The sequence below is a fragment of the Tenrec ecaudatus genome, chromosome 8 (genome assembly GCF_050624435.1).
Source record: "Tenrec ecaudatus isolate mTenEca1 chromosome 8, mTenEca1.hap1, whole genome shotgun sequence".
Taxonomy (NCBI): domain Eukaryota; kingdom Metazoa; phylum Chordata; class Mammalia; order Afrosoricida; family Tenrecidae; genus Tenrec; species Tenrec ecaudatus.
Genome location: NC_134537.1, coordinates 34,108,127 through 34,123,044, shown reverse-complemented (window position 1 = coordinate 34,123,044; position 14,918 = coordinate 34,108,127). Strand labels below are relative to the sequence as shown.

The window sequence follows — 14,918 nt, the reverse complement described above, 5'->3', positions numbered from 1 at the left end:
CTGAGTTGCTTAGATATGAAATATCTTAAAAGTTTTGTCTTACCATATACAGAAGAACAACATGTAAAAGTCAGATCTTTTTTCTGGAAACACGTATTACTGAACTGGAAACAAGCATTTGTATTTAGACTTGACCTCAAACCAAGGAAAATTTCCAAAGTTTCACTTTTAGCAGGAAGATGTAAAGTGAAACCTCGAAGGTGAAATCCCACAAATGACCCAGCTACAAAAAAGTATTACATCACACCTCGCAGAAGTGAAACAAAGTTTTCCACAAAGTTAGACACACTTTTTCTGCTTGATTTAAAATGAAATTCGTATACAAGAAATGGGTGGGGGAGAAAATGCTGACCTTTCTGGAAGTTCAGAGGCCTCAGTCCTAGATCTTTCTTTGCCTGAAATATTAGCAACTTTGCAACAGTTACTTTTCTCTTACATTTTTTAAGTGAAAAAAAGTTTCATTTGTTTTAAATTTTAAACAAATAACAATTTTTCTTTCTTTTTTTAAAAAAGAAGTCCCTCGGTAAGATGCATTAAAGCAGGAGCTACAACATTCGGAACCACTTTTAAGATGGGGCAGTGCTTTGTTCTGTTGTACAGAGGGTCACGATGAGTTGGAGCCAAACAGATGGCAGCTAGCAACAGCAACAAAAACAAATGTATTAAATGTTCTTTTCCTGTGACTTTCTTCCTGGTAACCATTTATGAACATGGTCTCTCTCTTAACCTATTGTGGTCTTCTTCAAAAAGAGGGATACTACAATAATTGTCTTTATTTGGAACCTTACACGGAAGCAATGGAAGCACCTAACAACAGTAACAGGTGAATTCAGTACTGTAATGTTTACAATAAACTAAGAAATTAAAAGAGAAACATGTAACCTAGGGTGAAATTGTGAAATTTTAGTAAAAATATTTAATTTGTACTCACACTTGGTATCATTAACCTCTGGAATTTGAAAGCCGGTTTCCACCAATTCGATCCATAGGGGCACGAAGCCGTCTTTTGGTGTGCTTTACTACTTTCCTGAGACAAAACAAGAAGAATATTTGTAAGCTAAAGGATAAATGATCAATAATACTGTCGGGTTCTTATTTCATGTAGCTGCAGGAACTCTTCTAAAGGGTTAGGATAAAAATTATAATTACTACTCATTGACCACCCATTATGTGCCCGATATCTTTTTATTTTCTTAACAGTTATCAAAACCAGCACTACTACTACTACTGTGAGTGAGACCTAGAGATGTGAAACAACATATCCAAGTTCAAATCACGCATTGTCTATATAGCCAAGGTGAAAATTCAGGGGTTTCCAGCTTGGAAAATAACCCTTTTTTAATATGATGATCTGTTAACTAGATCCGTTAGTTGTTTCCTCTTTTTAGATTTTGTATATTGATATAGAAGTCCAATAAGCACACAGTTAAAGAAGCAGTACATTACCATTTTCAAAGACTGTGAAATAAGTAACTTATTCTTTCTTATTCCCCCCAAACATGCAAGAATCTGCTCAAATTTTTGGCCGACAATGATACCAATCATTGCTTAAATATCACAGTGATATGAGGCTTAATTACCTTATAAGATTATCTCTTGAATTTTTGAAACCTTAAAGAGTTAAAAAAAATTTACACTGGAAATTTTAAATCACTTTTTAGTTTTTATAATTACTGACATTATACTGTTGATCGATACTACATAATTTAAACATAAAGCATCAAATAAATCTTGAATCACTAGTATCTGCATTATTTATTGTGTGCCTATTAGGAAGCAATTTATTTTTCTGGATGTCATGGAATAGATAAATAAAAAGTAGTCTTCAAAAAGTTGTTATTAAGCACCCTGAGAATAATGATGATTTAAGGCCAATGTTGTTGCTTTCCTCGGAGTTGGTCCTTAAGCATGATAATCTTACATACAAACCTCATGATTAATGGTGAAGCTCATTATTGTAGCTATTGCATAACAATTAGCAGTGGAAATAGCTCTTGCTTTCACTGATAACAGACTTTTGCCTCAGCAACAAGGTCTTTTAAAAGAATCATTTTATTATGGGTTCATACAACTCTTATCACAATCCATACATACATCAATTGTGTAAAGCACATTTATACATTCAGTGCCCTCATCATTCTCAAAACATTTGCTCTCCACTTAAGTCCCTGGCATCAGCTCCTCATTTCTGCCCCCCTTCCCGCTTCCCGCTCACTCATGAACCCTTGATAATTTATAAATTATTATTTTGTCATATCTTGCACTGTCCAACGTCTCCCTCACCCACTTTTTTGTTGTCCGTCCCCCAGGGAAGAGGTCACATGTAGATCCTTGTAATTGGTTCCTCCTTTCAACCCCACCCTCTCTCCACCCTCCTGGTATCACCACTCTCACCACTGGTCCTGAAGGCGTCATCTGTCCTGGATTCCCTGTGTTTCCAGTTCCTATCTGTACCAGTGTACATCCTCTGGTCTAGTCAGATTTGTAAGGTAGAATTGGGATTATGATGGGGGGGGCAGGAAGCATTAAGGAACTAGAGGAAAGTTGTATGTTTCATCTTGGCTACACTGCAACCTGACTGGCTTGTCCCTTCCCTGTGACCCTTCCATAAGGGGATGTCCAATTGCCTACAGATGGGCTTTGGATCTCCACTCCACAATCCCTCTCATTCACTATGATATGATATTTTTGTTCTTTGATGCCTGATCCCTGATCCCTTCAGCACCTCGTGATCACACAGGCTGTTGTGCTTCTTCCATGTGGGCTTTGTTGCTTCTGAGCTAGATGGCCACTTGTTTACCTTCAAGCCTTTAAGACCCAAGATGCTATGTCTTTTGATAGCCGGGCACCATCAGCTTCTTTCACCACATTTGCTTATACACTTGCTTTGTCTTCAGCGATTGTGTCGGGAAGGTGAGCATCATGGAATTCCAGTTTAATAGAACAAAGTATTCTTGCATTGAGGGAGTAAAGTGGCGATGCCAGGAGCGTGGAGGGAAGATGGGGTGGAAAGGGGTAACCAATTACAAGGATCTACATATAACCTCCTCCCCGGGGACGGACAAAGGAAAGTGGGTGAAGGGATATGTTGGACAGGGCAAGATACGACAAAATAATAATTTATAAATTATCAGAGTTTCATGAGGGAGGGCAGAGCAAGGAGGGAGGGGAAAAATGAGAAACTGATGCCAGGGGCTTAAGTGGAGAGCAAATATTTTGAGAATGATGAGGGTAATGAATGTACAAATGTGCTTTACACAATTGATGTATGTATGGATTGTGATAAGAGTTGTATCAGCCCCTAATAGGATAATTAAAAAAAAAGCATTGGTCTGTTATCTAAAAGGTCAGCAGTTCAAACTCTCCAAGTGCTCCAAAGGAGAAATATGAGGCTGTATTCTCCTTTAGAATCGTCAACCCTCTTTTAAAGACACCTTAAAGATCAGTTCTGCTCTGTCCTATAGGATTGCCTATAGAGTCTATTTATAGACTTTTGAGAAAACACTCTATTATTTTCCATTGTTATTGTACCATTTTCTAATTCCACTAACAATGGCTATGGTCCAATCTTTCCACATATTCTGCAATATTTGTTGTTATCTGCTTTGGTTGTTTAATTTATGCTATTTCTAGCTGGAGCAAGACAGGATCTCAAGGAGTTTTGATTAAGAGTTATGACAATGGTCATTGTTGTCGTGTTCCCACTTTTGAAGAGACACCATTTAGCTTTTCTTAGTTGAGTCTAATACTGGATGTTGGTTTTGATTATAAGCCCTTTATTTACAGAAATTTCTTATTTACTCTTCTTTTGGAGGAAAGGGTGTTGGATTTTATCAAATGATTTTTCTACATCAATTTATTCAGGCATGGTTCTTTTCCTTTGTTTTACATTGAATGGGTTTCTAAAGTCAAACTATAATTTTGGTATGAATACCACTTGATCAGGGTGTATGATTTGTCTTTAGGATATTGTTAAAACCTGTTGGCTAGAATTTTGTTCAAAATTTTTACATTTATTTTCATAAGGGATATTGATCTGTAGTTGTCTTTATTTTTATTATTTTTTTGCCTTGATCTAGTATTTATCTAGGCTTATGTTTACATTATTGAATGAATTAGGAATTATTCCTTTCTTTTCTGGAATACTTTGACTGGAATTGGTATCAACTCCCTTCTGTATTACCCAGTGTAACCACCTGGTACTGGGCTTTTATTGCTATTGGCAGTTTTTGATGTCATCTTGGATTTCTTCTTAAGTAGTAAGTCTGTTTAAACTCTACCTTTATTTGTGTTAGTTTGTATATATTGTGTTTCTTGGTGTGTTTCCATTTTATCTAGGTTTTCAAGTTTGTTGGAGTATTTGTCATACTAATGGTTGTGGTCTTTATATTGGAATGATTGTAATGTCACAATTTAATTTTTAAATTTAGTTATTCGTCTTTGTAGGCTTTTCACTTTGGGCAATATTGCTAGTCAGCAGCTTTTCTATTTTATTAATCTTTTCAAATAATAGCTTTTGTTTTTTTTTATTCTTTCTAGTGTTTTCACATTTCGTTTTATTTCTTTCCTAATCTTTTTGATTTCTCCTTTCTGGGACCTTGTGAGTCCTTTTGCTTCTTATTTTCTATTTGTTCTAATTGTCACTTTAAGTTAATCATTTTGGGCTTTCTTTTTAATATAAGAATTTATTGCTATATATATTTCCCTCTAAGTATTGCTTTGCTGTTCCAAAAGATTTTGCTCTTTTGTGTTTTCAATTCTTTGAATTTAAAAATTTTATTTTTTACTTCCTCCATGACTCAAAAGTATAACATTTCATTTCAATTTATTTATTAACTTTCCTATTGTTCATTTCTAGCATCATACAACTATGATGCTAGAAATGAACATGCTTTTTATGGTTTTATTCAACTTAAATTATTTTAGATATGTTTTCTGTGATTTTATAGGGCCTGTTCTGGAAAATTGTTCATATGTGCCTCGGGAGAATGTGTATTGTTCTGCTGCTAGATTCTATATGACAGAAATATAGGCTTTCTGTTCCCATAAAGATTTACAGCTTTGGCGACCCGAAGGAAAAATGATAATCTATCCTATAGTATCTTATCCAATATTCTAACTACCATGAATCAGAATTGTCTCAACAGCAGTGAGTTTCTTTGCTATATATAGTTGACATATGTTTTTATTTAAGTTCCCAATTTCTACAGTGATCTTCTTTTTAGAAGTTCTGACTGTTGTTGCAACTGATGTATGGAAATTCATTAATATTGTGGGATTGTCTTTCTCTTTTCATCTTAGTATTCATTTAAAGTATTTTGGTACATTGCTGTTAGGTGAATCTATGAGGGAAATAAATTGCTATAAAATCATAGAAACCTTTATGAAACACAAATATCAACACGCGAAGCTATTGTTTCTTTGTTTCTCAGAATACTTTCTAGCTAGGTATATACACTTCTGAACATGGTGCTCTCATCCCTCCAACCCTTCCCCTGGGAATTCTGAAATATTCATTTTATACTAGGTTAAAAAGGTAAGCTTGCTATTTTGCCAGAATGAACAGGGACATCATCATAACGGGAAACGTTTTCCTCAGGACAAATTTCCTGGCTTTTACTCACTAACGCATTTTCCAATTTTCTTCAAACCTCTTTCTAATAAGTCCCTGGGTTGTCGTGTGTTATTTGAGCAATCTATCAAGGTTGCTCAGGTGGAATAACAAAGCACAGTTATCATGACCTTCTGAGCTAACGTCTGGAATTGAACTTGCTCAGCAGAACCTCTTGGAAACCACTGTTTTGATTAAATCTGTTTTGTGAAGGCATCCTCATTAGACTAAGTCAGGTGTAATACTAAGAGAACTTTTTTTGATATATCTATCTATTGATTTCAGAGTACATTTAAACACATTTTTGAATAAAACGGTATATATATGGACTGGAACCCTAGTAGCAATATGTATTTTTTTAACTTAACCTTGTTTACAATTTTCATATATTCTCGTTGGATTGACCCTTTTATTATTGTGTAGTATCCTTCATTAGCTCTTAAATAAAAATACATTTTATTTGTATTGCTATGTCTGCTTTCTTTTTTTTATCTGCTTTCTTTTGTTTAATGTTGGCATGGACTATTTTTCTCCATCTCTTTATTTTCAGTCTGTATGCTTCCTATATCTAAGGTTCCTGTCTTATAAACAACAAAAGGATGGATCGTGTATGTGTGTGTTCTAATCCATTGTGCCACTTTTGGGTTTCTTTTTTCTGGCATGGGATATTTATACCATTTACATTTAAGATTATTACTGAAAATGAAGTGTTTCGCTTTCTTGCTCTCTTTTTTTGTTGCTATTTGTGTTTCTGAGTGCTTTTTTCTTTTAAAAATTCTTTTTCTGTTTTTGTATATGGCAACTAGTTTCTGTGATGCACCTTTTTGCTAACTGTCTTCTTTTCTTCTCAATGTTTCTTCTTGATTATTTAATTGTGGTTGCCATAAATGGTAAAATTGTATAATCTGCAACTGGAACAACATTTAACCTATGAAGATCCACAGTTAACATAAAATCTTAGCATATTAAATTTATTTCAGATATGTTCTCATCCTCTATTTCTGTTCGTATACCTCACTTAACATTAATATACAATCATGTAATCTATATTCAATAAGTTTTCATTGTACTTATTACATATAAACTTGATGATTTATTTCTTGGAGAATTTAATTGTTGAGTTTATTCCATGAAAATATCATATTACATGAAACCTACTGATACTGAGGTGATTCTGACTCACAACAAACCTACAGGACAGAGTTGAATTATTATAGGACCAGAATGTCTTACTTTGCTTTTGATGAGTGACTAGTAGGTTTGAATCACTGACATTGCAGTTAGCAGCTCAATGTGTAAGACACACTACACTAACAGAGCCCCCTTAATAAACACCATATACTTGATATTTCCACCACTTGTCTGTCAGTTAGTCTGATGATGGTGGCTTGTGTGTTGCTGGTATTTCAAGTGCCATCAGGGTCCTCCAAAGTGCATGGGTTTCAGGGGAGCTTCCAGACTAAGTACAACAATGACAAAGGATTTGGATCCCCATTTTGGAATAAGAAGCTGCTGAAAATATGTGCATGGTGTCCGGCACTATTAGATATTGAATGCATAAACAAAGGAAGCAGGACATTATCAGAGATCGTGTTACGGGGGTCCTCATACTTTTTAAACAGGGCACCAGTTCACTGTCCCTCAGACTCGTTGGAGGGCCGGACTATAGTTTTAAAAAAACTATGAACAAATTCCAATGCACACTGCACATATCTTATTTCGAAGTAAAAAACCAAATGGGGCAAAAACGCCCAGTGGGCTGGATGAATGTCCACGGCGGGCCACATGTTGCCTGCGGGCTGTAGTTTGAGGACACCTGGAGGAGGATGACCCCTCAGATCCAAGGGAACTAGAGATGTGACTGAAAAGGAGCTGATTTCATGGTGGCATGAGCTGAGTAAAACCTGTGTGAGTTGTGCCCTTGTGTTCTTCATGTGCTCAGGGGGCATAACTCAAGGTGAAGAAAAACAGCTGCAAAAATCTTCTAATGCTTGAAACTTTGAAAGTGTAAAGTATGTCAGAGGACAGCACTAGAGCTACAGTTTTGGGAGAGGGGTGTGTCTGATTAGAGAAATGAAAAAGGATGGAGAGGGAGGGCAGGACATCTGGCCCATCAAGGCTCAAGGATGATATTCCTGCTCAGAACAGACAACGTACATAGAGGACCATAGGGCCGGCCCCACCACAAGACAAGACATCCCTCACTAAACCAGAGCACTGTGGGAGACAACACTGGAGACACAATGTGGTAATTGTGCACAATCTGACCCCATCACGCTGGGGCAAAACTCTAAGGACATGCAACAGAGCAGCAAGGGGAGCAAAGTGATGAAATCTCTGGGGAATACCAAAAATAGACTTTGGCGATAGAGTGTGGGACCCCATCAGACTCTACTGGAAAAGGCCAACAAACAGACCTTGAACTAATTATATGCTTTTCCATTTTTGTCAGTGCCTTTCTTTTTGTAATTGTTGTTGCTGTTATTGTTTTGTGGTCTTGACTTCCTTTGTTGCTTTGTTTGGCTTTGCCTGGTTTTTGAGCTTATTTATGTCTCTACATGTCTATCTAGATAAGATAGCTGGGATAAACAATTCAGAGATGAAAATAATTGGACCATTGGTTCTGGGGGGATATGGGAGAAGTGGTAGGTGGATTAAAGGAAGGGGGCAGGGGACCAACTCAGGGACAAGGGAGCAACAAGTGAGTTAAAATCAATGGAGAGAAGGGTGTAAGATTCCTATGGGGGTTAATCAAGGGCAATGTAATAGTGAGGAATTACTAAACCCTAATGAAGGCCAAACATGATGTTGGGACAAGAGGAAAGTAAAATGAAATAGAGGAAAGAACCAGGAGGCAAATGGCATTGATAGAGGCCTAAATATAGGTATATACATATGTAAATGTATATGTACAAGAGAGGCAACTATAACTATGTACTCATATCTATATGCTAAGAATTAAGGTTGCAGATGGACATTGGGCCTCGACTCAAGTACTTCCTCAACACAAGATCACGTTGTTCTAATAATCTGGGATTCTCTGATGCTCATCTTTCCGACATGTTTGCTGAAGACAAAATGGGTGCATAAGCAAATGTGATGAAGAAAGCTGATGGTGCCCGGCTATCGAATGATATAGTGTCTGGGGTCTTAAAGGCTTGAAGATGCACGGGTGATCATTTATCTGAGAAGCAGCAAAGTCCAAATGGATGAAGCACACCAGCCTGTGTGATCATGAGGTGTCAATGGGATTAGGTATCAGGCTCTGAACAAAATCATACCCAATGTGAATGGGGAGGGAGGCATGAAATGGAGACCCAATGCCCATCTGTAGACAATTGGACATCCCCTCACAGAGGGGTCACAGGGAAGAGATGAGCTAGTCAGTGTGCAGTAGAGCACTGACGAAACACATAACCTTCCTCTAGCTCTTTGGTGCTTCCTTCCCCCCACTATCATGACCTCAATTCTATCTTACAAATAGACCAGAGCATGCATACTTCTACAGATAAGAGCTTGAAACATAGGGAATCCTGGATAAATAAACCTCTCAAGGCCAACAATGAGAATAGAGATACCAGGAGGATTAGGGGAGAGTGGAGGGAGAAAGGGGAATTGATCACAAGGATCAACCTAGAACCCCCTCCCAATGGGATGAACAATGGAAAAGTGGATGAGGGGCAATGGAGGATGATGTAAGATATGAAAATAATAATCTATAACTTATCAAGGGTTCATGAGGGAAGGTGGGCAGGGGAAAGCAGGGGAATAAATGGGGACTCTTATTAGGGACCCCAGTGGGAAGAGAATGCTTTGAAAATGATGGTACTGGCATATGTGCAAATGTGCTGACACAATGGAGGAATGTATGGATTGTGATAACAGATGTAAGAGCCTCAAATAAAAGCATTTAATAATTAAAAAAAGAAAGTGTGAGGTATGCATTCAGGAAAATTGGAAGTGGCCAAAAATGAAATGGAACACATGAAGATCTATATCTTAGTTGTTAGTGAACTGAAGTGGAGTGGTGTTAGTCATCTTAAATTAGAAAATCAAATTATTTTACCATGCTGGAAAGGACACCATCAAGAGGAATGGCATCACATTAATAGTCAGAAAAGATCTTGCGAAATCAATCATGAAGTACAATGTTGTGTGTGATAGTATCATTTCTATTCACCTTCAAGGATATCCAATCGGTAGAAATTGTTCAATTTATTCATCAATTACAAAAATTTGTGATGAAGATATTAAAGAAACTTACCTTGACTCAGTAAGAAATTGATCAAACATCAATCAAGATGCATTGATAATTATTGGCAATTGAAATGCATAGGTTGGAAACAAAAAGGAAGGAAAAAGTCTTGGTGATAGAAATACATCCTTACAGTTCTCAGCTCTCATGTTCAAGGGACAAGCTTTCCATAAGACCCTGTTGCTCTTCTTGCAGTCAAGGATGGAGCCATCTACTGCCCCAGCCCCCACCCCATTATACCTTTAGAATTTCCTGGTGAATACCCTCCAACCAGTTCAGATGAGGTGCCAAGCACTGTCCCCCAAGTCAGAAATCTATTATCAAACTTCCTCAGGGACTTCGTGGATTTGCTCCTCTTGCTATGCTGCTGCACTCCCCTCTTGGTTTGCTCCCATGTGGGCGGTCAGGCCTGTTGCACCCCGGGAGTGCACTATTTAAACCTGCCTCGAATAAAGTTCAGAAACTCAGAATGTCTGTGCCACAGGGTGCCCTGTACTCAACTGCATCTATCCTTTTCTTTTATATATAAGTTTTCTCTTTGCAGATCATGCCTTCTTGAATCTATTCAATTTGTAAGAAAAGAGCATAACTCTATATTATTTTACAGAAAAGATTAAAAGAATGCACAGTGTCGACATTCCACCATTTCAGGAAGCAACATTTAAGTAAGAAACAATTGAGCTGAAGGAAGAAGTCCACATTGCACTAACTGCATCAGCCAAAGACAAGGTTCCAGGAATTGGTGGAATATTAATTGAAATGTTTCAGCTAGATGGTGAAATACTGGAAGCACTCACGTGTCTATGCCAGGAAATTTGGAAGACTGGCTAACTGACTAATTGGGATCCATATTTGTGACTATTCCAAAGGAAGGTGACCCAACAAATGCTCAAGCCATAGAACTATACCATTGATATCTCACACAAGTAAATTTTTGCTGAAAATCCTTGAACAATGGTTGCAGCCGTACATTGACAAGGAATTGCCAGAAGTTCAGGATGGATTCAGAAGAGGTTGTAGAACTAGGGTATAACTGCTGATGACAGATGGATCTTGGGACAAAGCAGAGAATACCAGAACGATGTTTACTTGTGTTTCATTGACTATGCAAAGGCATTTGACTGTGTGGACCATGATAAACTGTGGATGACTTTGAGAAGAATGGGAATTCTAGAACACTTCACTGTGCTCATTTGGAGCTTGTAGATGGCTCAAGAGGCAGTTGTGTGACTCGAACAAGGGCATGCTGCTTGTTTTAAAATCAGTAACGGCGGGTGTTAGGGTTGTATCATTTCACCATTCTTGTTCATCGAACAAGTCTTGTTTACCATACAAGTAATTCAGTTTACCATATAAGTAATCTCATTTACCATACAAGTCGTCAAGGAATCTGGAGTATATGAAGAAGAATGCGGGATCAGGATTGGATGAGGGCTTATTAACAACATGTACAAATGACACAAGCTTGCTTATTGAAAGTGAGAATGAACTGAAGGACTTGCCGATAAAGAAGAATCACCTTCAGTATGGATTTCAGCTCAATGTAAAGAAGACAAAAATCCTCACAACCTGACCGATAGGTAACAAAATGGAGAGAAGATTGAAGTTGTCAAAGATTTTGTCTTGCGTGGATCCACAGTCAATGCTCATGGAATCAGCAGTCAAGAGATCAATCAAAAGATGTGTTGCATTAGGTAAAGCTGCTTCACAAGACTTCTTTAAAGTATTGAAGAGCAAGGATGTTATTTCGAAGACTAAGATGAGGCTGACCCAAGCAATTCTCAACGTATTCACCATTGCTTCATATGAATATGAGAGTTAGATATCGAATAAGGAAGATTAAGTAGAATCAATGCATTTGAATTGTAGTGCTGGGGAAAATATTGAAAGTGCTATGGAGGGTTAAAGAACAAACTTCCTTGGAAGAAGTATGACCAGAGTGCTTCTTAGCATCAAAGATGGTAAGACTTAATCTTACATACTGTGCACACATTGTCAGTAGAGACCCGAGCCTGAAGAAGGACATCATTCTAGGAACAGTGAAGGGGCAGCAATGGAGAGGAAGCCCTTGGTGAGATGGATTGATGCAGTGGCTGTATTAGGCATCAGGACAACTGTGAGAATGACACAGGACAGTGCAGTGGTTTGTTGTGTTGTGCATTGGGTCTTTATGGGTCAGAGCTGAGTGAATGGCACTGAATAACAACAATATATGCAAATGAAACAACCTTGTTTTCCAAAAGTAAAGACTTAAAGCATGTACTGATGAAGATCAAAGGCTACACCTTCAATATGAATTACAACCCAATGCAAAGGAAGCATAAATCGTCACCACTGGAGTAATAAGAAACACAAAGATAGATGGAGAAAATATTGTAGTTGTCAGAATTTAGTTGTATTTGCATCAACAATTATTGCTCACAGGCCTGCTCGTCAAGATATCAGATGGGAGAAGAGAAGCAAGACAGTGAAGGGACTGCTGCCTCTCAATTACTCGGCCAGCATCGAAATTTCACTAAATAAACAAACAAACAGCAGCAGTCCAAATATTAGAGAGCCAGAAGGAGTCTAGAAGCAGGAGACACAAGGAACAAGAACTGAACCGAAGCTAGAAGAATCTACCCATTGGTATCACTCGCTCATTGCATCCAGTTTAGGACTGGGCTGGGTAACAGCTGAATCAGGGAATCGAGCTAATCTGTAGGCAATCTGAGGAAGGAAGAACCCTTTTTAAAAAAGGCATTGTTAATGGACTGTGGGAATTCTGGGCCATGCAATTGAGAGGGACGAAATGGATACTGTAGTGCTGCAAGACAGGGCTACTGAATCTTCCTGAAGCCAGAGAATGACTGGTACTAAGACTGGCAGAAACAACAAGGGCAGCAGACGGAATACTTCAGACTAATGGAGCGCACAGAGAGAACCAGTTCATAGTATCCCACTGTGCAGGAGCACCTATGAAAGAAATACATAGTGACTCCCTCCCCCCTTGCTTGGCACAGAAATGTGAGCCCATCGTATCATATTTGCTATGCAAACACCTAAAACTCCCTCCCACAAATGCATATTGAGTTATTGGGAGCAAGCATCTAAAACTCCTGAATCGGAACTAAAAAACAAAACCAAAAAACATAAAATCTTAAAACCCCAAAATATTAAGGATCACAGGTACTCTAGTGATTCACAGAAGTTACCGAATTTGTTGTTGCTGGGCCAAGTCTGACCCATGGTAACCTGGTGGTGTTACGTGAAGCTGCTCCGTGGAGTTCCCAGAGTGTTGAGCGTTTGCAGAGGCAGGCTGTCACATTTTGTCTAGCTTGGATCCAGAATGAATGCTATGGAAGCAGCAGTCAAGATATTAAGAGATATGTTGCATTAGGTATGTCTGCTGCAGAAGACCTTTTAACCAGATTGAAAATCCAGGATGTAAATTTGAGCACTAAGGTAAGCCTGACCCAATTTCTTCTCTTCTTTTTTTTTTTTAACATTTCATTAGGGACTCATACAACTCTTATTGCAATCCATATAAATACATACATCAATTGTGTAAAGCACATCTGTACATTCTTTGCCCTCATCATTTTCAAAGCATTTGCTCTCCACTTAAGCCCTTTGCATCAGGTCCTCTTTTTTCCCCCTCCCTCCCCGCTCCCATCTCCCCTCTCTCTCATAAGCCCTTGATAATTTATAAATGATTATTTTGTCATATCTTTCCCTGTCCGACGTCTCCCTTCACCCACTTTTCTGTTGTCCATCCCCCTGGGAGGAGGTCACATGTAGATCCTTGTAATAAGTTCCCTGTTTCCAACCTTGACCCAATTCAAATTGCCTTCATATGCATGTGAAATCTGGACCTTGAATAAGAAGTGTCACACATTTGAATGGTGATGCTGGAGAAGGACATTGTGCTTGGTAAAGTACTCGGACAATGAAAAAGAGGAAGGCCCTTGACAAAATGGACTGACACAGTGCCTGCAACCATGGGCTAAAACATAAGAACAACTGTGAGGATGAATCAGGACGAGGCAGTGTTTCATTCTGTAGTTCATAGGTTGCTATGCGTCACAATCAACTCAATGGCAGCTAACAATAACAACAACAACACATAAGTATATATATATATATATGGAAATGCTAAATGTCTATATATATTCATACATACAAAAAGCACACAGAAGCTCAAACATAGTTACTTCTTAGACTTAATCAAACTGTATTGGTTTATAAGGTCTGGAGATTAAGGCCATCCTTTTTTTTTTTAATTGGGGGCTCTTACATCTCTTATCACAATCCATATATTCCTCCAGTGTGTCAAGTACATTTGCACATATGCCACCACCAGCATTTTCAAAGCATTCTCTTCCCACTTGAGCCCCTGATATCAGCTTCCTATTTCTTCCCCCTCCCTTCCCTGCCCTCCCTCCCTCCCTCATGAATGCTTGTTGAGTTATAGATTATTTTTCTAAATCTTACATTGTCCTCCATCGCCCCCTCACCCACTTTCCTGTTATTCATCCCCCTGGGAGTGGGTTCTAGGTTGATCCTTGTGATGGATTTCCCCTTTCCCACCCACCCTCCCCTAATCTTCCTGGTATCTCTACTCTCCTTGTTGGCCCTGAGGGGTTTATCTATCCTGAATGCCCTGTATTTGGGGCTTTTATCTAGCAGTGCACATGCTCTGGTCTAATTCTATTTGTATCCAGCAGTATGCATGCTCTGGTCATGATAGAGGGGGGAAGGAAGCACCAAAGAACTAGAGGAAAGTTGTGTGTTTCATTGGTGCTACAGTGCAGCCTAACTGGCTCATCTCTTCCCTGTGACCTGTCTGTGAGGGCATGTCCAATTTTCTACAGATGGGCACTGGGTCTTCTCTCCATGGCCGCCCCCCACCCCATTCACCTTGGATATGGTTTCATTCTGTGCCTCAGATGCCTGATAGCTGATTCCGTTGACACCTCATGATCACACAGGCTGGTGTGCTTCTTCCATGAGACCCCTAGTCTTATGGGACAACTGAGTTATTTGGCATAACAGAGTAAGTAAAGTTTATAT

At 38.6% G+C, this 14,918-nt stretch overlaps 1 protein-coding gene across 1 annotated transcript in view; it reads right to left on the bottom strand.

Moving 5' to 3' along the window:
• Positions 1–942: 942 nt before the first annotated feature.
• Positions 943–14,918, bottom strand: part of OSTN (osteocrin) — a 44,432-nt gene continuing 30,456 nt past the window's right edge. The window contains exon 3 of the mRNA XM_075555632.1: positions 943–1,027. Within this exon, the coding sequence (XP_075411747.1) occupies positions 943–1,027 (85 nt within the window). The remainder of the gene's footprint in view (positions 1,028–14,918) is intronic.